Source organism: Procambarus clarkii, chromosome 79 (assembly GCF_040958095.1).
Source record: "Procambarus clarkii isolate CNS0578487 chromosome 79, FALCON_Pclarkii_2.0, whole genome shotgun sequence".
NCBI classification, from domain to species: Eukaryota; Metazoa; Arthropoda; class Malacostraca; order Decapoda; family Cambaridae; genus Procambarus; species Procambarus clarkii.
In genome coordinates this window covers 18,499,791-18,525,866 of record NC_091228.1, presented here as the reverse complement: position 1 = coordinate 18,525,866, position 26,076 = coordinate 18,499,791, and the positions used below count along the sequence as shown (strand labels likewise).

Genomic DNA, 26,076 nt, shown 5'->3' with positions numbered 1-26,076 from the left:
CGTACTGGAGTGAACGATATGGAAGAAAATGTAGAATAGAACCAGTGAAGAGCAGAGGTGCCATAGGCACAATTAGAGAACATTGTATAAACATCAGAGGTCCGCGGTTGTTCAACGTCCTCCCAGCAAGCATAAGAAATATTGCCGGAACAACCGTGGACATTTTCAAGAGGAAACTAGATTTATTCCTCCAAGGAGTGCCGGACCAACCGGGCTGTGGTGGGTATGTGGGCCTGCGGGCCGCTCCAAGCAACAGCCTGGTGGACCAAACTCTCACAAGTCAAGCCTGGCCTCGAGCTGGGCTTGGGGAGTAGAAGAACTCCCAGAACCCCATCAACCAGGTATCAACCAGGTATCTGTACTCCCTTGAGCGCAGGCGGGAGAGATACATAATAATTTACACGTGGAAAATAATTGAGGGGCTGGTCCCAAACCTGCACACAGAAATAACAGCACATGAGACCAGAAGGCATGGCAGGATGTGCAGAATACCCCCGTTGAAGAGCAGAGGTGCAACAGGTACTCTGAGAGAGAACTCTATCAACATCAGAGGCCCGAGACTGTTCAACACGCTTCCGCTACACATAAGGGGCATAACTGGCCGACCCCTCACAGTGTTCAAGAGAGAACTGGATAAGCACCTTCAAAGGATACCTGATCAACCAGGCTGTGACTCATACGTCAGGCTGCGAGCAGCCGCGTCTAACAGCCTGGTTGATCAGTCCAGCAACCAGGAGGCCTGGTCGACGACCGGGCCGCGGGGACACTAAGCCCCGGAAGCACCTCAAGGTAATCTCAAGGTAAGGAGTAGTCATCTGAAAGGTGGGGGCAAGAAACCCACGGGTTCAGACGGGACAAATCCAGAATGAACTGGAGTTACGAGCAGTCCTTTTTTAAGACCAGAAACAGGCGGGAAACTCACCTGAAAGACAATGTCAGTTTGACCACGCCTAAGCGAACCCACTCCAAGATGACTCGACAAAACGCAGGCCTTCTCCTGCGCTCTGAGGACAAGGTTGAGGCCTGCCCAGCCAACCCCGAACCCTCCCAAAGGAGGAGGAGCCACCCTACGCCACCACAGGCTGCACAAAATGACACGAAAGGCCCACAAATGATGTTTCCAAGCACAAGCAAACAGAACGAGCCTCCCTCCCATCGTCCCGTCAATGGGATAAACAGCAAAATGGCCGACACACCTTATGAGAACTCGAGGGGAAAGAAGAAACACAGGGTCGAAGCTAGCAGGCCACATGTACGCAAATCCTCCGCGACCAAAGCAGCCGAAAGGGAAGGAACTTGCACATGAAACTGCATCACACCAACATCCTGTACTCACTTACTCACCTAGTTGTGTTTGCGGGGTTTGAGCTCTGGGTCTTTGGTCCCGCCTCTCAACTGTCAATCAACTGGTGTACAGATTCCTGAGCCTATTGGGCTCTATCATATCTTCATTTGAAACTGTGTATGGAGTCGGCCTCCACCACAACACTACTTAATGCATTCCATTTGTTAACTACCCTGACACTGAAAAAAATCTTTCTAACGTCTCTGTGGCTCATCTGGGTACTAAGTTTCCACCTGTGTCCCCTTGTTCGTATTCCACTCGCGCTAAAGAGTTTGTCTTTGTCCACCCTGTCAATTCCCCTGAGAATTTTGTAGGTGGTTACCCTTACTCTTCTGTTTTCCAGGGTTGTGAGGTTCAGCTCCCTTAGCCTTTCCTCATAACTCATTCCTTTCAGTTCCGGGACCAGTCTGGTGGCATACCTCTGAATCTTCTCTAACTTCATCTTGTGTTTAACCAGGTATGGATTCCAGGCTGGAGCTGCATACTCCAAGATTGGTCTTACATAAGTGGTATATAGGGTCCTGAACGATTCCTTACACAAATTTTTAAAGGCAGTTCTTATTCAGTGGTACCTCGCATAACGAATTTAATCCGTTCCAACGCCGCCGTCGTCATGTGAAACCGGCGTCATGCAAAACAATTTCCCCCCCCAAAACACTGTAAATACAAATAATCCGTTCCACCCCTAAAACAACAATATGACATTATACACTGGTAATATTATACTGTACATGTTAAATAAATGTTTGTTTGACTGTTTCCATGTGTATATTCACTTTACCTTATGAAGAGTCGTTGCTGGCTTGAGGGAGCCGATCGGGAGGGAAGGAGGAGAGGGCTTATGGGGAGGAGGGAGACACCACCTCTGGGTCAGGCGGGCTCGCTCTCTTTGGGAATTTAACCCCACTAGGACCGGGTTGTGGTTCCATATCACTAGCACGTCTCTTCCCACCCTGTCCACTGACCATATCGCGTGTCACTTGCTGTTGTCTTCGTTTGAGGATGTCCCTAAATCGAGACAGCACATTGTCATTAAACAGGTTCACGCACCGTGTTGTCACCGCCTTATCAGGGTGATGCTTTTCCGCAAATGCTGTCACCTTTTCGAACATCCCCAGCACGTCCCTGATCTCACTAGATGGGATAGCATCCTCGCAGACCTCCTCCTTCCCCGATGAGAGCTCCTGTACCTCCTGTTGCACCAGCTCTTTCTGCAGTTCCAGGAGTTCCTCGGTGGTCAGTTCATCACTGTGCTCCTCCACCAACTCCTGCACATCAGCGGCATCCACCTCCAGACCCAGTGTGTGTCCAAGAGCGACAATATCATCCACTAAAAGAGCCTCCGGGTCATCCACAGGTGCGGATGCAGATGCAGGTGCAGGACCGAAACCTTCGAAGTCTCGCTCAGGGACACCCTCAGGCCACAGGTTTCGCCATGCAGAGTGTAGGGTTCTCCGTGACACCCCTTCCCAGGCCTTATCTATCAAACGCAAGGCCCCCATGATATTGAACTGCTCCTTCCAAGAATTGTCTGAGGGTCAGCTCTGTGGTGTCAATCACATGAACACATCTCTCCAACAAGGCCTTCATATAGAGCTTCTTAAAGTTAGCAATGACCTGCTGATCCATGGGTTGGAGGAGTGGCGTGGTGTTTGGAGGAAGAAACTTGGTGATAAACTGATTTTCAGGGAACAGATCATCTTGCAGTTGGCGAGGATGCGCAGGTGCATTATCGAGCACAAGCAAGGCCTTGAGTGGTAACTGCTTGTCGACGAGATAATTTCTCACTGTGGGGCCGAAAACGTCATTTACCCACTCACTAAAGAAGATCTGCGTGACCCAGGACCTCTTGTTCGACCTCCACATCACATTCAGCCGTGTCTTGTGAACCTTAAACGCCTTGAACACTCGTGGATTTTCTGAGTGATAGACGAGCAGCGGCTTGACCTTGCAATCGCCACTTGCATTGGCGCAGAGCACGAGAGTAAGGCGATCCTTCATCGGTTTGTGGCCAGGCAATGATTGTTCCTCTTGCGTGATGTAGGTCCTCTTCGTCAGTTTTTTCCAAAAAAGGCCGGTCTCGTCACAATTGAAAACTTGTTGTGGCAGAAACTGCTCCTGATCAACAAATTTCTGGAACTCTGGCACAAAAGCCTCAGCAGCACCTTTATCAGAGCTGTCAGCCTCCCCATGTCCCACAACACTGTGTATACCACTCCTTTTCTTAAAGTTCTCAAACCAGCCACGGCTTGCCCTAAATACCTCCTCATCTTCAGACGACGCACCTGGTATCTTCCTGACAAGGTCCACATACAGCATCCTAGCCTTAGCGCAAACGATAGCTTCAGAGACACAATCGCCATGCAATTGTCGTTCATTCATCCACACCAGCAGTAGCCGTTCCACATCTTCCAGGAGTTTTGGACGTTTGCTGGTGAGCTTGCTAACTCCTTTGGCCACGTCAAGCGTCGTATATTTATCCTTGCCCTTCAGTATGGTGGATATTGTTGAGGGAGCCCTGCCATACTCCCTGGCAAGATCAACCACACGAATACCACGCTCGTGCTTTGCTATGATCTCTTTCTTCACTTCCACAGTGATTGCCTCTTTCTTCCCCTTGCAAACTCCTGCTTTCGCAGGCTGCTTCTTGGACGACATCGTGCGTTCAGAATTGTAGTCACAAAACCACAAAAAAAAAAAACACGAATATCAGAATTGTGTGTGGAGCGATACAGACGGATACGGGTCGTGTGATACTCCAATACAACACTGTCGACAGTGGCGGCGTGACCCCACCATGTGGTGTTGACGTTACACAAACGAGCGTTCGTCATATGGGACGATTTCACGCCGATCGGGCCAGTCATTACCCAAAATATTCGCCTTGTGGGGTGATCGTTATGCAAGGTACCACTGTACTTATATATAAAGGTAGGGGTATATATATATATATACCCCTGCCCTGTGGAAGGGCAGGGGTGAACAAACAAGCATTGAGATGCTCAAATCCCCCTCCCCCCTTCAGGAAAACCTGCAACGCCGTCTGAGCCACCCTCCACTCAAGCGCAGGGGACCGACAGAACATATGCCAAGCCTTCAACGAGGAGAGTGGGCAGTCTGCTAACCAGGATGACTTTGGAACTTCATAACGAACCCAGTATGGACATGAAGATCCATACATGAAGAAATATAGATACATAACGAAAGCATAATCCGTGTCGCGCAGGAGGTAAGCCACAAGAGCTTCCCGCACTACATTTGATGGGACGCCGGAAACTGAAAATCTCCGGAAAGACGGGACCAAGGAACCCATGGGATCATGGAACCGATCCTGGAGAGGGGTAGATGCCAAATCCAATCTGTACGAGGAGGGAGCAAAAGAGAAATCCTCTCCCTTTAACACCAAGCACTGCTCCGAGGGCACAAAAACTCAGGGGGGTGGTCCAACAGGGCCCAAGGCCCCCAAGTCAATGCCTCCCCTGCCCCGGGAACCACATTCCGAGGACCCTGGGCCAAACCGTCCTCCTAACCCCCCTCCTCTAAGTACAGCAGGAGCAGTACTTAGCAGTACTTTTTCGGCAGAAACAGCCAAAAAGCAGGAACGATGGGGGCCCAATGGTCAAACCCAGAAGCTCCAGCAGGAGGACTAGGCTCGAATGCCTCCGCCAACCCGGAAGGGGACTCCCCCGAGACCGCTCAAGTCTCGACACCAAGTGAACCCTACCCCGACTCCGAAACCCTCAGACGTTTTGGAGCTGGAAACAAGGGAAATGGGGAGACCGGATGAACAACCGAAGGGGAAGGACAAGGAGGGGGGCAGACAGAATCAAAGTCGAAGCCACTCCTTCTCCCAAGTCCGGGTTCCTATAACCATGCTTGACTTGTGAGAGCTTGGTCCAACAGGCTGTTGCTTAGAATGGCCCGCAGGCCCATGTATCCACCACAGCTCGGTTGGTCCGGCACTTCTTGGAGAAAACAGTCTAGTTTTCTCATGAAGATGTCCACGGTTGTTCCGGCAATATTTCTTATTCTTGCTTGGAGGATGTTGGAACTCGCTTAAAGATTTGGGACCTGGCCCTGCAGTAGTTTCCACGCGCATATTATTTGATATCTCTCTCATCTCCTTTCTAGCTAGTACATTTTGAGATCTTTGAGACGATCCCAATAATTTAGGTGCTTTATCACGTCTGTGTATCTTATCTTGAGGTTATCTTGAGATGATTTCGGGGCTTTTAGTGTCCCCGCGGCCCGGTCCTCGACCAGGCCTCCACCCCCAGGAAGCAGCCCGTGACAGCTGACTAACACCCAGGTACCTATTTTACTGCTAGGTAACAAGGGGCATAGGGTGAAAGAAACTCTGCCCATTGTTTCTGGCCGGCGCCTGGGATCGAACCCAGGACCACAGGATCACAAGTCCCGCGTGCTGTCCGCTCGGCCGACCGGCTCCCATATATGTATGTATGCCGTATATGTTCTCTATACTCCCTCTATTTCAGTTCTCTCTCCTGCTCTGAAGGGGAAAGTGAGTACTGAGTAGTACTCAAGATGGGACAGCACAAGTGATTTGAATAGTACAACCATTGTGATGGGATATGAAAGTTCTCGTAATCCATCCTATCATTTTTCTGGCTGACGCAGTATTTGCTTGGTTATGCTTCCTAACTGTTAGGTCGTCAGACATCAATATTCCAAAATCCTTTACATGTTTTCACAACTATAGTGCGAGTGTTGCCCATAAAAATAAATAGATTATTACGAAGCACTATACAGTAGTGTGAGTGTTGCCCATAAAATGTTGTAGATTATAAAGAAGCACTATAGTGTGAATGTTGCCCATAAAATGTAATAGATTATCAAGGGGCACTATAATGTTAGTCAAATAAAATAAAATAAAATAAAATAAAATGAATATCCTGGTAAAATTACACACATACAAGGTAAGTTGCAAACATTAAGTTGGATTTATAGATAGAGCTAGCTAATGCCAAAGCCACTAATATGCACAGCGTTTCGGGCAAGGTGTGGGAAAAAACACTTAAACGACGAAAAATTAATACTAATTACGATTAAGGCATAGATTAAAAAAAAAAATGGTGGAAATCAGCCGTAATATAAGTTGGTCAACAAACCGCATTGCTTGAAAATAGCAAGACATGGGTTGACATTTAGGGGTAAGGTAGATAAGGTAGAGTGTTGCCCATAAAATGTAGTAGATTATCAAGAAGCACGATAGTGCGAGTGTTGCCCATAAAAAGAACCCTCGGGTGGAGAAGGGGAGGGAGTGAATTATCACGACAAAGCACGTAGCCATTACAACTAATTACCATGTAGAAGGGGAATGGACTGTTACTTTCCTCATGGCAATGGTTGCATTGACAGCTGACTTAACCTGTCTACTACTTGTATTGGAACATGTCTGTTTGTCTTATAAATTAATTAGGGACATATCATTTTACTGCTGAGTTTTAGATTTTACAAGTTTGTTGTTTACAGATTGTGTTGAGCTTGTTTGTAGCTGTTATTCTAGACAACTTGGAACTTGATGAGGATTTCAAGAAACTTAAACAGATGAAAGCCAGAGAGCAGAGTGCTGGTATACAGGAAACATTACCTCTACGCCTGCGTGTTTTTGAAAAGTTTCCAGATCGTCCTACGATGGCAAGACTGCACAAAGTTCCCTCGGATTTCTCTCTTCCAAAAGTAAGATTATTACTTTACTTACTAATACAAAAAACATAATGTGTTGTTTTGATTTTATGGTGTTGAGAGTTACCTAGTTTTCTGTCAAAGTATGAATATAATTATTAAAATGTTGAAAAGCCTTATTTATACACGGTGTGAGGGGGGGGGAGGGAATGGAATTTCCAGCCAGCTTCTAGATAGTATTGCACACACTAGGGGATGAGTTCACAGCCGTGCAGTGGTTCTAGATTCCGTAATTCTTCCCCGAAACATCCTGTGTTAGGAGTCTGGGGAAAGCATAGGCCAGGGCTGTACATTAAAACTTTAGGGGACACTGTACATACCTGTGAAAGGAGTTACTGCATTTCCCATATTTTACAGGAAAATGTTTACAATGTAGAGAGAGAGAGAGGTATAGGGAGGTACTTGAGGGGTAGTGGCCAATGGTTTTAGGGAGGAGGGGGGCACTAGTCACTACCCGGCTGAGTGACGTGTCATCATTGCCAGAATTCCCTCGCTGACGTTACGAAGCACTGCATGGCCAAGGTCGCCTGTGATTGGGGCAAGCACCTTAGCGTCTGTAGGCAGACTGCCAATGCTGAGCTCTGATTGGACAAGACAGAGAGGGGACCAGCATCTTGGCGTTCTCCTGAGCCAGCCAAATTCAGTCAGACGCCATCTTTTGTCTAGGGTAGAGAGGTGTAGGGTGGGGTGGCCTCCCAGGCTGCCCAAGGCCACCCATGCCTCTAGCAATATGGCATTATCATTATCTCTTCCAATCGTTGGCGCTTTATCATGAGTTGTTTGCTCCGATTTACGCGATAGTGTGGGAATTGTTAATTGGAATGGAGTTGAGATGAGAAATTGAGTGAGTGAGTCTCAAACATGCGGTCTGGCAGTTGCAACGGGACTGCACCTGTAATCTGCATTTATGGCTAGCATCCATTAGTCTTCTGTCTCAGGACTATGGTGCCTGGCAAGAGGTGAACTCGGGGAAGGCTTTCCAGTGTTTGAGGAAGGGCTTCTGTAGTAATTATTGGTAAATTACTGTCAACAGTCTCTGGACATTGAAATTCCACCTCACCCGCATCGCCATTATGTCCACACCACCACGCCCTGTGTATGAGCGTCGTCCCACTCGTGGCGTGTGTTAGAGATGCACCTAATGATGTCAGTTGTCAGTCTAGCGGGAGGGCAGGACTGTGAGGACATGAGTGTGTACAGTGGCACCTCGACTTACGATAATTTTGAGTTATGATGTAAATTTGATCGAAAAATGCGACTCTACTTACGATAGTGTGGTCGACTAACGATATTTGTTAGTACACGTTTGGGTCGACCGAGCACGTGGTTCTCGGTCACGCGGGCCAACCTGCCTCAGTTTACTAGAGCTGCCCGCTTAGTGATGATCACACCAATAAGAGAGTCCGTTTTTGTGGTGATTTTTTGCTTTTTGAACATAAAACTGATTATTATATATCACGCCATGGGTTGTAGAAAGTCAGTGGTAAGGTTCAACCTAAGAAAATAGTTGTGAGTTGAGGCAGTAGAGGATATCCCTTCCTCGTTAAGAAAATATATGAAGTATGGGAAGAACTGCAAAGTTTTATTGAAAAAACTCATCCAGATAAAGCTGTAGCAGGCCGTTGCATTGACCTTTTAAATGACAATGAGTGTCATTTGTCTTACTACAGACAAATGTTAAAATGTAGGGAGAAACAAGTGCTTTTAGACAGATTCTTAGTAAGGCAAGCAAGCAGTAAGCCACAAGCAGGTCCTAGTGGTATGCAGGCAAAATTTGCCAGAGAGTGTATCCCAGAAAAGTCATCACTGCCTGATGTTATAATGGCAGGGGACTCCCCTTTCAAACAGTAACACCTCTCTCCTCAACCCCCCCTCCCCCCCTCATCACCATTTTCCATACGCCATCAAGAGTCCTCCATTAAGGTAAGATAAACATATGTACTGTATTGAAGTAAGAGAACAAAATTGTTCAGTATAAAATGTATTTGTAAGTTAATATTTTGGAGGGTGGGGAACAGATTAATTCAATTCCCTTTATTTCTTATGGGAAAAGTCGCTTCGACTTACGATATTTCAACTTATGATCCGTCTCTGGGAATGGATTACCATCGTAAGTCGAGGCCCCACTGTATGTATTACACCATGGGAACACATTTAATTGCAGGGGGCTGCAAGGCTGTTGTGTGAAAAGTTGTCGGTTTAGTGTAAACCGGTCAGTGTGGAGATTTTTCATATTCAGTGGTACCTTGGTGTACGACTACCCTAGAGTACGAATTCCCCCTTTTCTCACCATCTTCCAAATGCCAACAAGAGTTCTCATTCAAGGTAAGATATACATACTACTGTATATTGTAGCTAGTACAAAATGAGTTATTCGGTATAAAATGCATTTTAAGTTAACATTTCTGGGGGGAGCCCCTACGGCTCCCCGGAGCTATCCATGGCTGATATGGACACCCTAACTATTTTGCATCAGTCGATGTGGGTGGAGTTCTAGGCCTACCGGGGACCCCGAGCCAGAACCTGGCCCCCTCAGAGAGGCACGGGAAGCAATGGCCCATAGAAATGCACATGTGATTTGGAGCATTCTATATCTGCCATCGACCGGGACAGGCACCCAGAAAGGTAAGCGCCACAAAACAAACCCCTATTTTGGTTAAACAACAAAAATCGACAAATGAGTGGACAGAACTCCCCCAGGAAAACGAACTAACAAGTATGACATCACGCGAGCCGCGCCACATGTCTGCGCAGCTCCCCCCTCCCCGGGAGGGGGAAGGGGAAGCCCCAGAACCCCGCGCCGGCCATCCCCGCCTCAGTTCCTCGGCTGATGGGATCATGCACGGTCGTGTGGCTCCAGCTCCAGTCTTGTCTCAGTGCTGTGACTTGTTTGCAGTGCTGCTCTTACGGTGGTCGTGTGAGCTGGGAGTAGTATTCTCAGGTACTCGGGCTGCATGTGCTTAGGGTCACCTTCCCTGAGTGCCCTGTAAGTACCGCCCTTGGGGCTTGGGGTTGCCTTCCACAAGTCACCTTGGGTCTACCTCTGTTGGCTTTTCGCTGCTTGGCGTTTGGCCGCCCCGAGGGTTTGGGGGTTTCACTCCCTTGTTTACCTTGGGGTAAGTGGTAGTTATCGCACTGGTGGGGCGCAGGGTACTGCGTAGCTAGTTTTCACCTATGACAGCGGCCGGCTCTGTTCACTCTGGGTACGTTGTCCACTTGTGTGGTTTTTCTTTTATGTTTGTTTTTGCCTGGTAGGGGGGTCTGCCTTGTGTTCCCCCCCCCCTTATATTAGGTTTGTTTGTGTGGTGGCACCCCCTGCTATGCCCTTGCGAGTGAACACGTCCCGTGGGTTCAGCTTTAGCAGTTTGCTTGGTAGTTTGGGGCGCCGGTTAGCAGTACCCTGCCTGGGATAACCTTTAGCAGACCCAGTCTAGGGGCCCTGGGAAACCCCCCGGGGGCTCTCGGGTCCGATAGTGGAGACCCTTGCGTCCCCTCGCTTTGGGCGAGTTGAGGGTTGCTCTGTCCCTTTGTCTCAGGGTGACTCTCCTTGTTTTTGCCTCCGTCATGCTGCCTGTTGGGTCGGTGACACATTCGACCCTTGAGTCCTGCGAGCTTTGTTGCTTGTTCGTGACTCCATTCACCCAGTCTGCTAATGAATTCCCGTGGGTGCAGGCAGCTCGCGCGTTGCAGGGTAGGATGTTGCAACGCGCTCTGGTTTGTCGCTTCCCCGGACGCCCCGATGCTGCCCCGCTTGTGTAGGGTCCCAGACTTGGGTGGTTTTGGTCGCTTCGGCCTTGGTTCCTTCCACGCCCTTGTTTTTCCCCCTCCTGCTTCCGACCCCTACGCATCTGCAGGCTTCGGGGTCGGGGCGGGGTTAGAGGTTCTGAGACTTGGGCAGTTTCGGGGGTTGCCCCGTCCAGGGTAGCTGCGGAGGCATTCGAGTCTGTTCCTCCGGCCGATGCTCCGGGGTTTTGACCAGTGGGCCCCCTTCTCTTTCAGCTCTTTCGGCTGCCCCGGCTTTTTCTTGTGAGGACGGGGCTTTGGAGGTCGACTCGGCCCCGGGGCCTGGTGCAGAGGCTCCTGGGGTTGGGGAGGAGCGGCCTTGGGGGCCTTGGGCTCCATTGCGCCCCGCCTGGATTTTCGTCCTTCTGAGCGGGGCTTACAGTTATGAGGAGTGGGGTTTTCTTTCCCCCTCTGCGTACGATTTGGGCTTGGGTTCTGCTCCTCCCCGGGTTCGGTTCCGTGTCCCTGTGGTTTCTTCGGTTCCGTCTTCAGGAGGTTTTCGGCTAACTGCATCTCTTCGCCTGCGGTGCGGTTGGCCTTTGCGGCTTCCTCCTGCGTATCCCGGAGTTTGCCTCCATACTGGTTCCTTCTGTTCTGGACAGGTTGGGCCTCCTTGTAGCCGTTTGGGCTTGTAGCCGTTTGGGCTCCTTGTAGCCGTTTGGGCTCCTTGTAGCCATTTGGGCTCCTTGTAGCCGTTTGGGCTCCTTGTCGCCGTTTGGGCTCCTTGTTGCCGTTTGGGCTCCTTATCACCCTTTGGGCTCCTTGTCGCCGTTTGGGCTCCTTGTCGCCGTTTGGGCTCCTTGTTGCCGTTTGGGCTCCTTCGTGGCCGCCTACTTCTCACCTTGTTGGGCTACTTCTCGCCTTGTTGGGCTACTTCTCGCCTTGTTGGGCTACTTCTCGCCTTGTTGGGCTACTTCTCGCCTTGTTGGGCTACTTCTCGCCTTGTTGGGCTACTTCTCGCCTTGTTGGGCTACTTCTCGCCTTGTTGGGCTACTTCTCGCCTTGTTGGGCTACTTCTCGCCTTGTTGGGCTACTTCTCGCCTTGTTGGGCTACTTCTCGCCTTGTTGGGCTACTTCTCGCCTTGTTGGGCTACTTCTCGCCTTGTTGGGCTACTTCACGCCTTGTTGGGCTACTTCTCGCCTTGTTGGGCTACTTCTCGCCTTGTTGGGCTACTTCGCGCCTTGTTGGGCTACTTCTCGCCTTGTTGGGCTACTTCTCGCCTTGTTGGGCTACTTCTCGCCTGGTTGGGCTACTTCGCGCCTTGTTGGGCTACTTCTCGCCTGGTTGGGCTACTTCGCGCCTTGTTGGGCTACTTCTCGCCTGGTTGGGCTACTTCATGCCTGGTTGGGCTACTTCACGCCTGGTTGGGCTACTTCTCGCCTTGTTGGGCTACTTCGCGCCTGGTTGGGCTACTTTATTTCGCGTCCTGCGCATGCGCCGTGGGAGTGTTTTGGTTCCGGGCGGTGTGCACACGTGTTCTGCTCCAATTCTCTCGGGGGGGCTTCGCCTCTCGCTCTTTTCTTATTCCCATCCGTGCCCCATTGCTTTGGGGGTGTTCTGGGGTGCCGCTGTGTGGAATTCATGAGGTTTTTCCCTGCGTTCAAGGGTGGGGAGCCTCTTTCGCTGCTCCCCTCCTCCTCTCCAGCATGGGCACACTGTCCGCCTCCGGCAGATACGGACTCGAACACTTGCGTCATGGCCCTTCAGGGCCTATGTTCTGCAGGTGAGTTGGTGCGGTTTTGGCGTCTCCTTCGTCTTGACGCTGTTTTTGTTTTTGGGAGTAGGAATGGGTGTACATACGTACTTGAGAACGTGGACCGTATCACCCGAGGTGCCTACTGCAGGGCTATTAGCCCATACTGGGCAGCTCTTGTTCTCTCCACCTGATTCCTTCCTCGGTTCACGGGTGTCTGCAGGTGGCCTCTTGTCCCTTCCGAGGCGGTTCCTGCCTGTACTACTCCTGCCCCTCTCCTATGCTTGTCTAACCTTGCTTGAGTTCGAGGCCCCGCCTCCACCTTGTTCCGCAGTGCAACGGTGGGGGTGCCTGTTTGGTAGTAAGTTTTCCTGTGTCGGAGGTTTTGTGTTCGCCTCCTTGTGTTTGCAGGTTGGGTTCTGGCTTTGTTTCCGCCTCTGCCCTGTCATTTGCCTGTCGGGCGGATTCTGTGCTTCTTGGGCGCTCTCATCTCTGCTCTTGGGGCTGTGTATGGGGTCAGCCCATGTTGGGCTGCCTAATGTGTTCCTTTGATTGCCTGTTACACTGCACACGTTTCTTCTACCGTCCCTGTGGCTCAGTTGGGTGCTCAGTTTCCGCCTATGTCACCTTGTGTGCCACTCGTGTACGATTTATCTATCTTCTCTGTCGCTTCCTCGGGGAGTGTGGTGACGTTTTGCTGCGGTTTTGGTACTGCAGCTGCGTGTCGGGGTTGGTTGTGGCGTTATGTTCGGCCCTTCCGTGCTCCCTCTGGAGCTCTCCTTCCTTGCCGGTCTTGCCGTGCCGGGCCTGGTTTTTCCATGTTCCGTGGTTTCACTGTCTTGTCCTCGCCTCATTGTGCTGGCTGGGGATGAGCTTGGGGTCTTCGTCTCGCCCCTCGCCTATTCTTTGGTTTCGGTTCAAGTGCCAGAGCCTAGTGGGCTCCCTTCCTTCGTGTTTTTCACGGCTGCCCCGGGGTTTTCTTGACGCTGGGGCTTTGAAGGGACAGCTCGGCCCCGGGGTCTGCAGGGTGGGATCCCGGGGCTGGGTTGGGGCTCACGTGAGAGGCCTCAGGCCCCGTTGGTCCCCGCCGGGGTGTTTCTAACCCTCTGGGGGGGACTTGCAGTTTTGTGGTGTGGGGTTTTCCGTTCCCCCTCTCCGCACGTGCTTTGTGGGCGTCGGCCCCTCACTGGGCTTGGTTTCCTTGTCCGTTGTACCCGTTTTTTCCGTCCTGTCGGTGGATGCTTTTCTACGATCTTCGCCCCTTTTTCCGGGACGGGCCTTCTTCCGTCATGTCCCCCTCTTCTTGGGGTTTCTGCATGACTTTTGGTCTCAGGTGTGACGGGGTTTTGGGGCCTTCGTCCTTTGTGTTTGCTTTTTTGTTCTCAAGGGTTCGGGACTGTTTTGCTCCTTCCTGTTTTCTGGTGCATCTGTCGTCATTCGGTTGAGCTTCCCTCCGGTCCTTTCTAGGGCTTGTGGGTCCTCTTCCCAGCAGCTTCTGGGTGTTGGCCTTTTTGTTCTTTTGTGAATACCTCTTCTCTTCACACTGTCTCGGCGCTCCTAGTTTTCCTGGGAGTGATTTTGCTCCTCCTAATGAGTCTTTTCGCTCCTGCCCTTCTGCGGGATGTTGGTGCGGGGCGGCTCCTTATGCGAGTTCCTTCTCTGTCAGCTGCACTTGTGGGGGTGGTCTTGCACACTTGTGGCATTTTCGTTTTGGTCCTGCGTTTTCTTTTCCCTCCTGGGGCTGTCATAGGATTGGCTTGCGGAGGATGTAGTGGCGCTTGGGGCCGTTCCTGGGTCTGGCACCTTGGTTTCTGCTGCTAGCTTTCGGTATCGATATTCCTTCTGCGCCGTTTCGCAGGTTGTATCGTGCGTTGTTACACCTCCGGCCTGCTTATGCACTGCCTGTGTCGTCCTGGTCTTTGGACAGGGTGCTCTCCTGTTTTTCTTCTCCTTGGTGGTTGTGGCTCCTTGGGGTCAGGTTTGCTTTGCCTCGGTTTTCTTTTTGTGTTGGCATTCGCCTCTGGGGGCCGTGTGGCAGAGCTTCTTGCTCTTCTCAGGCGCAGTGGTTTTTGGCTCCTATTGTCGTGTTCTTAGGTTTTCTTCGTCTATGGCCATTCTCCCTTTTTTCTGGCGAATGCTATACCTTGGGTTGTTGTCTCGACTTCGTGTTGTGGAGTGTTTCTCCGACCGCCTCCTGGGTATGTCCCCGTGTTTTTAGGTAGTCTTTGGTGAGGTAGCTCCGGGGAGCCGTAGGGGCTCCCCCCAGGAAACCAGCGTTGAATATAATGAAACGCCATTTTCTGGGTGAGTCCCAGAGGCTCCCCGGCACCCTCCCGCCCTACGGTCGGCGGGTTTTTTTCACGGTTTTGATATCCAGCCTCAGAACTGGGGCGGGGATCGCCGGCGCGGGGGTCTGGGGCTTCCCCTTCCCCCTCCCGGGGAGGGGGGGAGCTGCGCAGACATGCAGCGCGGCTCGCGTGACGTCATGCTTGTTAGTTCGTTTTCCTGGGGGAGTTCTGTCCACTCGTTTGTCGATTTTTGTTGTTAAACCAGAATAGGGGTTTGTTTTGTGGCGCTTACCTTTCTGGGTGCCTGTCCCGGTCGATGGCAGATATAGAATGCTCCAAATCACATGTGCATTTCTATGGGCCATTGCTCCCCGTGCCTCTCTGAGGGGGCCAGGTTCTGGCTCGTGGTCCCCGATAGGCCTAGAACTCCACCCACATCGACTGATGCAAAATAGTTAGGGTATCCATATCAGCCATGGATAGCTCCGGGGAGCCTCCGGAACTCACCCAGAAAATGGCATTTCATTACATTCAACGCTGGTTTTTTGGTGGTGTGGAACGGATAATTCAATTTACATTATTTCTAATGGGAAAGTTTGTTTTGGCTGACAAATTTTTGGTGTTTGACGCATCTCAGGATTAAGATCATAGACAAAGGTACCACTGTATATATGTTTATTGATCTGACGGTTCTATATATAGATATATCGTTCAGGGTCAAGAAATGTGCCGTGTGTGTGTGTGTGTGTAATTACCTAAGTGTAATTACCTAAGTGCAGTTACAGGATGAGAGCTACGCTTGTGGTGTCCCGTCTTCCCAGCACTCTTTGTCATATAACGCTTTGAAACTACTGACGGTCTTGGCCTCCACCACCTTCTCACCTAACTTGTTCCAACTGTCTACCACTCTGTTTGCGAAAGTGAAGTTTCTTATATTTCTTCGGCATCTGTGTTTAGGTAGTTTAAATCTATGACCTCTTGTTCTTAAAGTTCCAGGTCTCGGGGAAATCTTCCCTATCGATTTTATCAATTCCTGTTACTATTTTGTATGTAGTGATCATATCTCCTCTTTTTCTTCTGTCTTCTAGTTTTGGCATATTTAATGCCTCTAACCTCTCCTCGTAGCTCTTGCCCTTCAGTTCTGGGAGCCACTTAGTAGCATGTCTTTGCACCTTTTCCAGTTTGTTGATGTGCTTCTTAAGATATGGGCACCACACAACAGCTGCATATTCTAGCTTTGGCCTAACAAAAGTCATGAACAATTTCTTTAGTATTTCGCCATCCATGTATTTAAAAGTAATTCTGAAGTTAGAAAGCGTGGCATAGGCTCCTCGCACAACATTCTTTATGTGGTCCTCAGGTGATAGTTTTCTATCTAGAACCACCCCTAGATCTCTTTCTTTATCAGAATTCTTTAAAGATTTCTCACATAATATATAGGTTGTATGGGGTCTATGTTCTCCTATTCCGCATTCCATAACATGGCATTTATTAACATTAAATTCCATTTGCCAAGTGGTGCTCCATATACTTATTTTGTCCAGGTCATCTTGAAGGGCATGACAATCGTCTAAGTCTCTTATCGTTCCTATTATCTTAGCATCATCAGCAAACATGTTCATATAATTCTGTATACCAACTGGTAGATCATTTATGTAGACAATAAACATCACTGGTGCAAGAACTGAACCCTGTGGTACTCCACTTGTGACATTTATCCAGTCCGATACATTGCCTCTGATCACTGCCCTCATTTTTCTATCAGTCAGAAAATTTTTCATCCACGTTAGAAGCTTACCTGTCACCCCTCCAATATTTTCCAGTTTCCAGAACAACCTCTTATGTGAAACTCTGTCGAATGCCTTTTTTAGGTCCAGATAGATGCAGTCAACCCAACCATCTCTTTCCTGTAATATCTCTGTTGCTCAATTATAGAAACTGAGTAAATTCGATACACAGGATCTTCATCATCGAAAACCATACTGTCTGTCTGATATTATATCGTTTCTCTCCAGGTGTTCTACCCATTTAGTTTTAATCATTTTTTCCAATATTTTGACTTATTACACTTTCCTACCTGGTAAATACCTGGAGTGTGTGTGTGTGTCATTGCAGGAGGACCAAAATCTGGCAGACCAAAGTCACGGGTGATCTGTGTGATGCCCTCTCTGTAATTACCGTATGTTTTCTCTAGTGCTGTGTTTTAATTGATGTGTGGATCATCAGTTAGATGTGTTGTGTTTGTTTTGGACAGTGAAATGTATATGTATATGTTTATATTGCTGCCATGTGTACTGTGTTTGCTTGGTGGAATCCTTAACACTTTTGTACGGCGGCGACACATGCTGCATCTTTAAATAACTTTACGGATATGCGGTATGGACGTATTGGGGGTGTCCAAAATTAAAATATTTGTTAAAATTTAAGTTTTTATCCAATCTTTATGGGACTGTTTTTAAAATGTGCACCGTCTTCCCATTTTCTGTGCTGACCAAAATGAAAGACGTAGCACGAGAATTGAGGTGGCAAAAGTGAAAAGGGTATACACATTTTATTGCTCTTGCGCTCTCACGGGTAACACACGGCTGATTTCTGGATTTGGTGCAGCTGGCACGCCGGGATTTTGAATCTTAAATGCATATAATCCTGGTTGTGCCTAGGCCCGGGTTTCGCTTGTCGAGGTAGGCCACAGGTGCCAGTCCTGGAGCCGGCGCCGTCTGCGTCTCATCGGCATGGAGTTCGCTCTGTACGCAGTTCAGGTTCTTGTAAAGGGCATCGGCCCTTTCGCAGTTCATCACATTGACATTGCGATGGGGAAAAGGCTTGCTCTGTTTGCTCATGTCTGGTCTCAATTCGTGTGCCTCTCGGGTCATTTCTCGCGGCCTGTGGTGGCGTTGGGTGGCTGCTCTTCCTTCGGGGGGATCGAGGCTGACTGGGGCAGGCCTCTTCTCCTGTGCTCTGTTGGGTCATCTTGGAGTGGTTGTGCTTGGGCTTGATCGAAACGACAATGTCTCTCAAGTTGGTCTCCTGCCTGTTTCCAGTTCTGAAACGGGACTGTGTGGACCTGCGGTTCATTCTTAACTTGTTTTGTATGAACCCTTGGGTTTCTTACCCCACCTTTTGGATGGCCACTGGCTTCTGGATGGTCTGGCTTCTGTTGGAGCCGGTACTTAGTTGGTGTCCCTGGATTGCAAGGACATCTATTGGTACATCCCGGTTCATCCGAGTTTCAGGGACTGGCTCGGTTTTGTCATGGGGCGTCACAGTTACTGTTTTCATTGTCTTGTAACACGGGGGGGGGGGGATATTATTACTCTCCAACCCCCCTCTCTGTACCTGTATTCTACTTTAACTCTATACCAAGGGACCCCCCAGACTTTTACTTGAGCCGACCCCATGCCACATGGTCTTAAGATTCTACAACCTTATGACGTGGAAACTGTCTTCTAGCAAAACTCTAGAATCGCTTTGCGTTGCCACCACCAGACCAGTAACACTGAGCAATGATCGAGGTCTGGATCGATCATGCTAATCAATAAACCTTGGGGCTTGATCCCCGCTAGTAATATATGAACTGGATATCCGTAAGTGTGGAATTAATTAACAATCAAAGGGACAATGCATGTAAATTACATAAAATGGAAATTAATTAAAAGACAAACTTCTAACTAAATGGTTTATTCAAAAACTAAACAAAATCTAAAATCAAAGCACTCCCTAAACTGAATGAACACTTCCTACACGTATCGGCAATGTGTTGCCTAATTCCCTATACAACACTCTTAGCAAACTCTACCTTTTTGTATGCGACCAGCGGTGGACTGCTGGTCTGGGGAAGAGGTAGAGTGGACACCTTCCCCTGGTCGTTGTTTCTGCCACACTGTCTCCTCTCTGATGCTCCTCTATCCAGGAGCCCAAGCAGAGTATTCTTCCGCCTAGTTTTTCTAAGTTACTAGCAAGGCTTAAGTTTAACAACTAACCTCTGTTGCACTGAATGACCCAGATTGGTTGAGTTCTTTTAACTGAAGTTAATTACACAAGCATCTAGGGAAGAGCTATTTCCGTTTACAAAATGACTATTTGATCTTTGAGAAATAGTGGACGTGGAAATTCTGATGACCTGTGACCTCAGGTCAGCCAAATTGTTCCGCGCCGAGGTCTAGTCCCGGCTCGTGACGTCACTGATGGTGACTTAACTCATTATTCTAACTATCAGGATACTCTTGATACTATAAACAGGAATATTATACCCTTTGAATGAAGACTAATTTCTCTAAATTACTGAATAATGTGGAATAATTCCTTATACGAAATTGTGAAGAAAGGCGGCAGTTATTTTCACCGCCGACCCCCCCCCCCCGGGATGCGACCATGTGCTTGGGGTCAGGTCCCTACCCGTGGTTTCTCGAACATTCTGGGTCATGCCTACGACAGCTAGTTTGTTACAGTCTCTTTCGGGTTGAACCTGGCACCTCACATGTTAACACGCCTTACCCAAGTCGTGGTGGCCCGTCTGCATCTCTTAGGTGTTCGGGTGTTGGCCTATCTTGGCGACTGGCTGGTTTGGGCTTCCAGTCGGTCCGCATGTCTGCTTGCCAGGGGGTTTGGTGCTTTCTGAGCTAGCCGAGTTCGGGTTCTTGTTAAACTGGCGGAGGTCCAATCTGGTCCCCTTTCAGGTTCGGACCTGGCTGGGTCTTGTGTGGGACTCTCGGACCGCTTCCTTGTCTCTCCTTCAGGAATCTCTCCTTCAGCTGCGGTCTCACATGTGCTTGTTTCTGAGGGGCTCCCGGGTTACCCAGCGGTTGCTCGAGGGCCTGTGAGGGAGCCTGAACTTTGCGATGCTAGTCTTTGACTCTTTGGAACTGGTCTTATATCTTAAAGTGAGAATCTTTTGAAACAATCATCCATTGGTGTGTGTGTTTACATTCCCCGTGGTGGTGGCAGCGGCCATGTTATTGACAATATAATACAATCTCGATTAAACACACTATATGGGACCAACCCTGGTGCATTGCAGCATTTGATTCATTGCAAGAGGTGACCTTCAAGAGGCGTTTGCGTCAGTGTCTCTTTTTTTTTTTCTGGAGGGAGCCCCTATGGCTCCCCAGAGCTATCCAGGCTGATATGGATACCCTAACTATTTTGCATCAGTCAGTGTGGGTGGAGTTCTAGGCCTACCAGGGACCACGAGCCAGAACCTGGCTCCCTTACAGAGGCACGAGGAACAATGGCCCATAGAAATGCACATGTGATTTGGAGCATTCTATATCTGCCATCGACCGGGACAGGTACCCAGAAAGGTAAGCACCACAATACAAACCCCTATTCTGGTTAAAACAACGAAAATCGCTAACGAGTGGACAGAACTCTCCAAAAGAAAAACGAGCAAACAAGCATGACGTCACATGAGCCACGCCGCATGTCTGCGCAGCTTCCCCCATCCCTGGGAGGAGGGAAGGGGGAGCCCCAGACCTTTGCGTCGGCGATCCACACCCCAGTTCCTTGGCTGATGGGATCATGCACAGTTGTGTGGCTCCAGCTCCAGTCATCTTCAGTGCTGTTATCATTTTCAGTGCTGCTCTTATGGTGGTCGTGCGAGCTGAAAGTATTATTCTTAGGTACTCTGGCTGCATTTGCTCAGGGTCGCCTTCCCTGAGTGCCCTGTAAGTACTGCCCTAGGGGCTTGGAGTTCTCTTTCACAAGTCACTTTGAGTCTACCTCTGTTGGCCTTTCGCTGCTTGGCGTTTGGCCGCCCCAAGTGTGTGGGGAGTTTTTCCCCCTTGTTTACCTTGGGGTAAGTGGTAGTTATTAGTAATAGGAATATTTTTTACTAGTAAATTTACTAGTAAATTAGTAAAGTTAGTAATAGAGAAAGTGAATACCATTGCAACTCGGAAATAAAGCAGAAAATCCTGTATGGTAATACAGGCAAATTAATATATCAGTGTTATAACTCAAGTAACTGGCAACTGACAGCATCCAGCCACAGCCTGGGACAACACTGTGTCAACTGCACAGCCTCTGGGACCTTCACCTTCGACCCTGCGATAAGTACTGGCCATACAGTAGAACAAATAAATATATATATTATTACAAATATATGGTATACATATAATATTATAAATATATAGATTTATACAACAAAACAAGGCAAGATGGGAGTAAACAAACAAATTTGCAGCCACTGTAACAACTCCTTAACACTTTCGCACTCTCCGCAAAGGTCACTCAGCCAACCGAATGTGCGCGCTGCGTTTTTATCGCTTAAGCGTAAAAACAAAAATGTGTATACTCTTTTTACTCTTCTGACCTTAGTTCTCATGCTACGTATTTCATTTTGGTACCAACGTGTTCGCAATAAAATTCTCTAGAAGAACATTAGTAAAATAAGTCACGAAACATATAGGGATACCAGCACCAAATAAATAACTACGTAGATGACTCGCCGTGAGCGCCCATCAGCAACAAAATGTTTTTACTCTTGGGATTGTTATCACCTCCACACTTGTTCTACAGCGTTAATTTTGGTATCAATGGACTCGCAATGAAATTCCCAACACGGTGATATGAATATAAGCGTAGAATAATGATGCAGCCCACCCGCAAGAGTGTGGGAAGTGGTGAAATTGTTACCCGGTATCGGTGACGGGACGACGCACGGCGCTTTGAAAGTTTATACTTATTTCACTCTCATGACATTAATTTTCTATGTACGTCATTCATTTTTGTCAATGTGTTCGCAATAGAATGTTCTATGTGCCCATAGGTAAAAAATATCAACAAAGCGTAAGTTAGAATAGCGACAATTATAAAACAACGCTGGAACATATCAGTGAGCGTCAAACACACACGAAATATTTTTACTTTTGTTATGTTTGTCAAGATTATACTTGTTGCACACAGTTATTTTTGGTTGTATATTGATCGGAATAAAATTCCCTAAACAGACATATGCATATAATACATGATATGGGGGAAGAATTACCAGTATAAACGGCTAAAGTCACCCACCTGCAACCCGTTTGGGACAAAATACCATTTGATCGAAGTTATCCACACCTTTCATGAACTTATTGTACTATGCAGCCTAGTGGTGAGAGAGAGAGCCTCATAGCGCGCAGTTTGAAACAAACCCAAAGTAAATCGGATAAAAATTGAATTTTATACAAATATTTTAAAAGTAGACATAACTTTATGTCCACTATGCGTTTACGTTAGACGAAACCGAACGCGCCGGCGCGTCCAGATAGCGCGAAAGTGTTAAAGTCGAAGGCAACGGGAATTGAATGTTATATCTGTAAGAATAGATTTCATTTGGCTTTTACAGTAGTAAGTAACACGACGGACTGAGAGCTGGCCATTTGCTCTGGGTATGTAAAAATGACCTGCCAGCTTGGAATATCTTAAAAAACCTTCTAGATAACATGACACATGAACGGAAAACATTGTTCATTGAAAGCCTACCAGCCATCCAGAAAGAGTGGGAAAGGAACAACAATAATTCTAATATACCAGGGGCGGAGGCCTTGGGATGAAACTGAAGCAGAAACTCAAAAAGTTGTAAACTCTGACTCAGTATGCCCTAATGTAGATGACAGTAAACTAGAAAGTGTAACAGACAGCACTGACAGCTTGATAGGTACAGACACTACAACAGTCCCCGATAGAGCGAGTCAGACCAGAAGGACAGACTTGTGCATATTTTATGCAAAGGGCATATGCAGACATAGATATGCTGATAATAAGAAAGGATTAGAATGCAGTTACCAACATCCCAAAATATGTTTAAATATGCTTAGGAAAGGTGAGTGTCGATTTGGATCAATATGTAGGTTTTTCCATCCTGACATGTGACTTGTTATGGACGGTGTAATTACCTAAATGTATTTACCTAAGTGTAGTTACAGGATGAGAGCTACGCTCGTGGTGTCCCGTCTTCCCAGCACTCTTTGTCATATAACGCTTTGAAACTACTGACGGTCTTGGCCTCCACCACCTTCTCCCCTAACTTGTTCCAACTGTCTACCACTCTGTTTGCGAAAGTGAATTTTCTTATATTTCTTCGGCATCTGTGTTTAGCTAGTTTATATCTATGACCTCTTCTTCTTAAAGTTCCCGGTCTCAGGAAATCTTCCCTATCGAATATATCAATTCCTGTTACTATTTTGTACGTAGTGATCACCTCTTTTTCTTCTGTCTTCTAGTTTTGGCATATTTAATGCCTCTAACCTCTCCTCGTAGCTCTTGCCCTTCAGTTCTGGGAGCCACTTAGTAGCATGTCTTTGCACCTTTTCCAGTTTGTTGATGTGCTTCTTAAGATATGGGCACCACACAACTGCTGCATATTCTAGCTTTGGCCTAACAAAAGTCGTGAACAATTTCTTTAGTATATCGCCATCCATGTATTTAAAAGCAATTCTGAAGTTAGAAAGTGTAGCACAGGCTCCTCACACAATGTTCTTTATGTGGTCTTCAGGTGATAGTTTTCTATCTAGAACCACCCCTAGATCTCTTTCTTTATCAGAATTCTTTAAAGATTTCTCACATAATATATAGGTTGTGTGGGGTCTATGTTCTCCTATTCCACATTCCATAACATGGCATTTATTAACATTAAATTCCATTTGCCAAGTGGCGCTCCATGTACTTATTTTGTCCAGGTCTTCTTGAAGGGCATGACAATCATCTAAATTTCTTATCCTTCTTATTATCTTAGCATCATCAGCAAACATGTTCATATAATTCTGTATACCAACTGGTAGATCATTTATGTAGACAATAAACATCACTTTTGCAAGAACTGAACCCTGTGGTACTCCACTTGTGACATTTCTCCAGTCCGATACATTGCATCTGATCACAGCCCTCATTTTTCTATCAGTCAGAAAATTTTTCATCCATGTTAGAAGTGTACCTGTCACTCCTCCAATATTTTCCAGTTTCCAGAACAACCTCTTATGTGGAACTCTGTCGAAAGCCTTTTTTAGGTCCAGATAGATGCAGTCAACCCAACCATCTCTTTCCTGTAATATCTCTGTTGCTCGATCATAGAAACTGAGTAAATTCGATACACAGGATCTTCCAGATCGAAAACCATACTGTCTGTCTCATATTATATCATTTCTCTCCAGGTGTTCTACCCATTCAGATTTAATTATTTTTTCCAATATTTTGACTATTACACTTGTCAATGATACCGGTCTATAGTTAAGGGGGTTTTCCCTGCTTCCACTTTTGTAGATTGGAACTATGTTAGCCTTTTTCCACACATCAGCTACAACTCCTGTAAACAGGGATGCCTGAAAAATCTGTTGAAGAGGAATGCTGAGCTCAGGTGCACATTCTCTCAGAACCCATGGTGAAACTCCATCTGGACCAACTGCTTTGTTCTTATTTAACTCCTTGAGCATTTTTTCTACTTCGCCTCTAGACACCTCTATGTGCTCTATGTTGTTCTCTGGAATTCTTATTGTATCTGGTTCCCTGAAGATTTCATTTTGTACAAACACACTTTGGAGCTTTTCGTTTAATGTTTCACACATTTCCTTTTCATTTTCCGTGAATCTATTTCCCATGTTCAACCTCTGAATATTATCCTTTACCTGCAATTTGTTGTTTATGAATTTATAGAATAGACCTGGTTCTGTTTTACATTTGTCTGCAATCCCTTTTTCAAAATTTCTTTCTGCCTCTCTCCTCACTGCCGTGTAGTTGTTTCTCGCATCTTTGTATCGCTGGTATGTTTGGGTGTTCGGCCTCTTCCTGTATTGATTCCATTTTTGTGTCTTTTGGTCTCTGGCCCTCTCGCACTTTCTGTTGAACCGATCCTGTTTCCTAGTTCTGCTTCTCTGTTTTTGCTTAAATTTCTTTGTGCCTTTATCATATATTTCACAAAACATGACATACACCTCATTCACTTCCTTGCCTAGCAACAAGTCTGTCCAATTATACTCACTAAAATTTTTTCTAAGGTTGCCATAATGTCCTCTCCTAAAGTCAGGATTTTCATTTGCATCGACTGACATATTTTCTTCCAGATTATAACGCATTGCATACTTTATTCCCAAAAACACATGGTCACTTTTACCCAAGGGAGGAAGGTACTGAATGTCAAATATTTCTTCCTCCTTCCTGGTAAATATCAAATCTAGCATGGAGGGAACGTCCCCTTCCCTCATCCTCGTAGCTTATTTAACATGTTGATACAAGAATGTTTCCAGGATGAGGTCTACAAATTTACAGGTCCAGAAATCTTCTGTTTTAGCTTCACATGCTTCCCAGTCTATGGATTTCAAGTTGAAGTCACCGACTATCAACAGTCGTGAACTATCGTTATCCGCTCTCGCTATGATCTCTCTCATTATTGTTATAAGACCTTCTCGTTTACTATCTAGCTCCTCCTTTGACCATGTGCTGCTTAGCGGTGGACTATATGCATTTATGATCATTAGTTTATCATCCTCATGGCAGATCTCTAGTGCTATTATGTCAACTTCTTGTGGATTGGCAGTCAATATTTCCTTCACCATTAGGTGTTCTTTCACCAGCACAGCAACGCCACTGCCTTTCCTGATTTTTCTGTCCCGTCTCCAAATTGAGTAGCCCCTTGGGAATATGACCTCATTTAAAATAACATCTTCAAGTTTTGTCTCCGTGAGTGCAACAATGTCTGGTGTCTGCAGCTGTATTATATCACTTAACTCCAGTATCTTTGATCTTACTCCGTCTATGTTGGTGTATGCAATCTTGAGGAACTTGTTCCCCCTCTTCTTATTTTTCACTAAGTGTACACAAGTGCTGGTGTTCTGCGTCCTTTTTACTCGGATGCTTCACCTCTCTTGCTCCTCTTATCTCTCCAATCCATACTGGGGGTGTTCTGAATTACCAATATGGGAAGGACGCTCTCGTTTTCTCTGCATACGGGTGTGGGACGCCGCTTTCGCCTCTACCTTACTCCTCTCCTGCATGAGTAACTCTGGCCTAATTCCACTGGCTGTACTCCCGGAATATTCTCGGCTACGATGTGTCATGACATGTTTGTGCCTACTCTCTGCAGGTGATTTTATGCAGTCGAGCATCTCTTTCGGCTAGACGGTGGTTCGTTGTTTTTGGATGTGTGTTGATAATTGGTTGAGGGGTTTTGTTTGGCCCTTGCGTTCTTCCTGTGGCCTTCCTTGTTTGTCTGTGTTCTTTGTTACATGGTGGGGCACATCCCCGTCTTTCATGGTCTTATCTTGTTCACTCATTCCTTGACCATCTT

The 26,076-nt window shown here is 47.3% G+C and overlaps 1 protein-coding gene across 3 annotated transcripts in view; it reads left to right on the top strand.

The window, feature by feature from the left end:
- The window catches only part of na (sodium leak channel non-selective protein na), a 631,552-nt gene that overhangs the window by 147,006 nt on the left and 458,470 nt on the right, over window positions 1-26,076 (top strand). For all 3 annotated transcript variants that reach the window (XM_069314566.1, XM_069314565.1, XM_069314567.1), the window contains exon 12: window positions 6,839-7,045. In XM_069314566.1, the coding sequence (XP_069170667.1) occupies window positions 6,839-7,045 (207 nt within the window). The remainder of the gene's footprint in view (window positions 1-6,838; window positions 7,046-26,076) is intronic.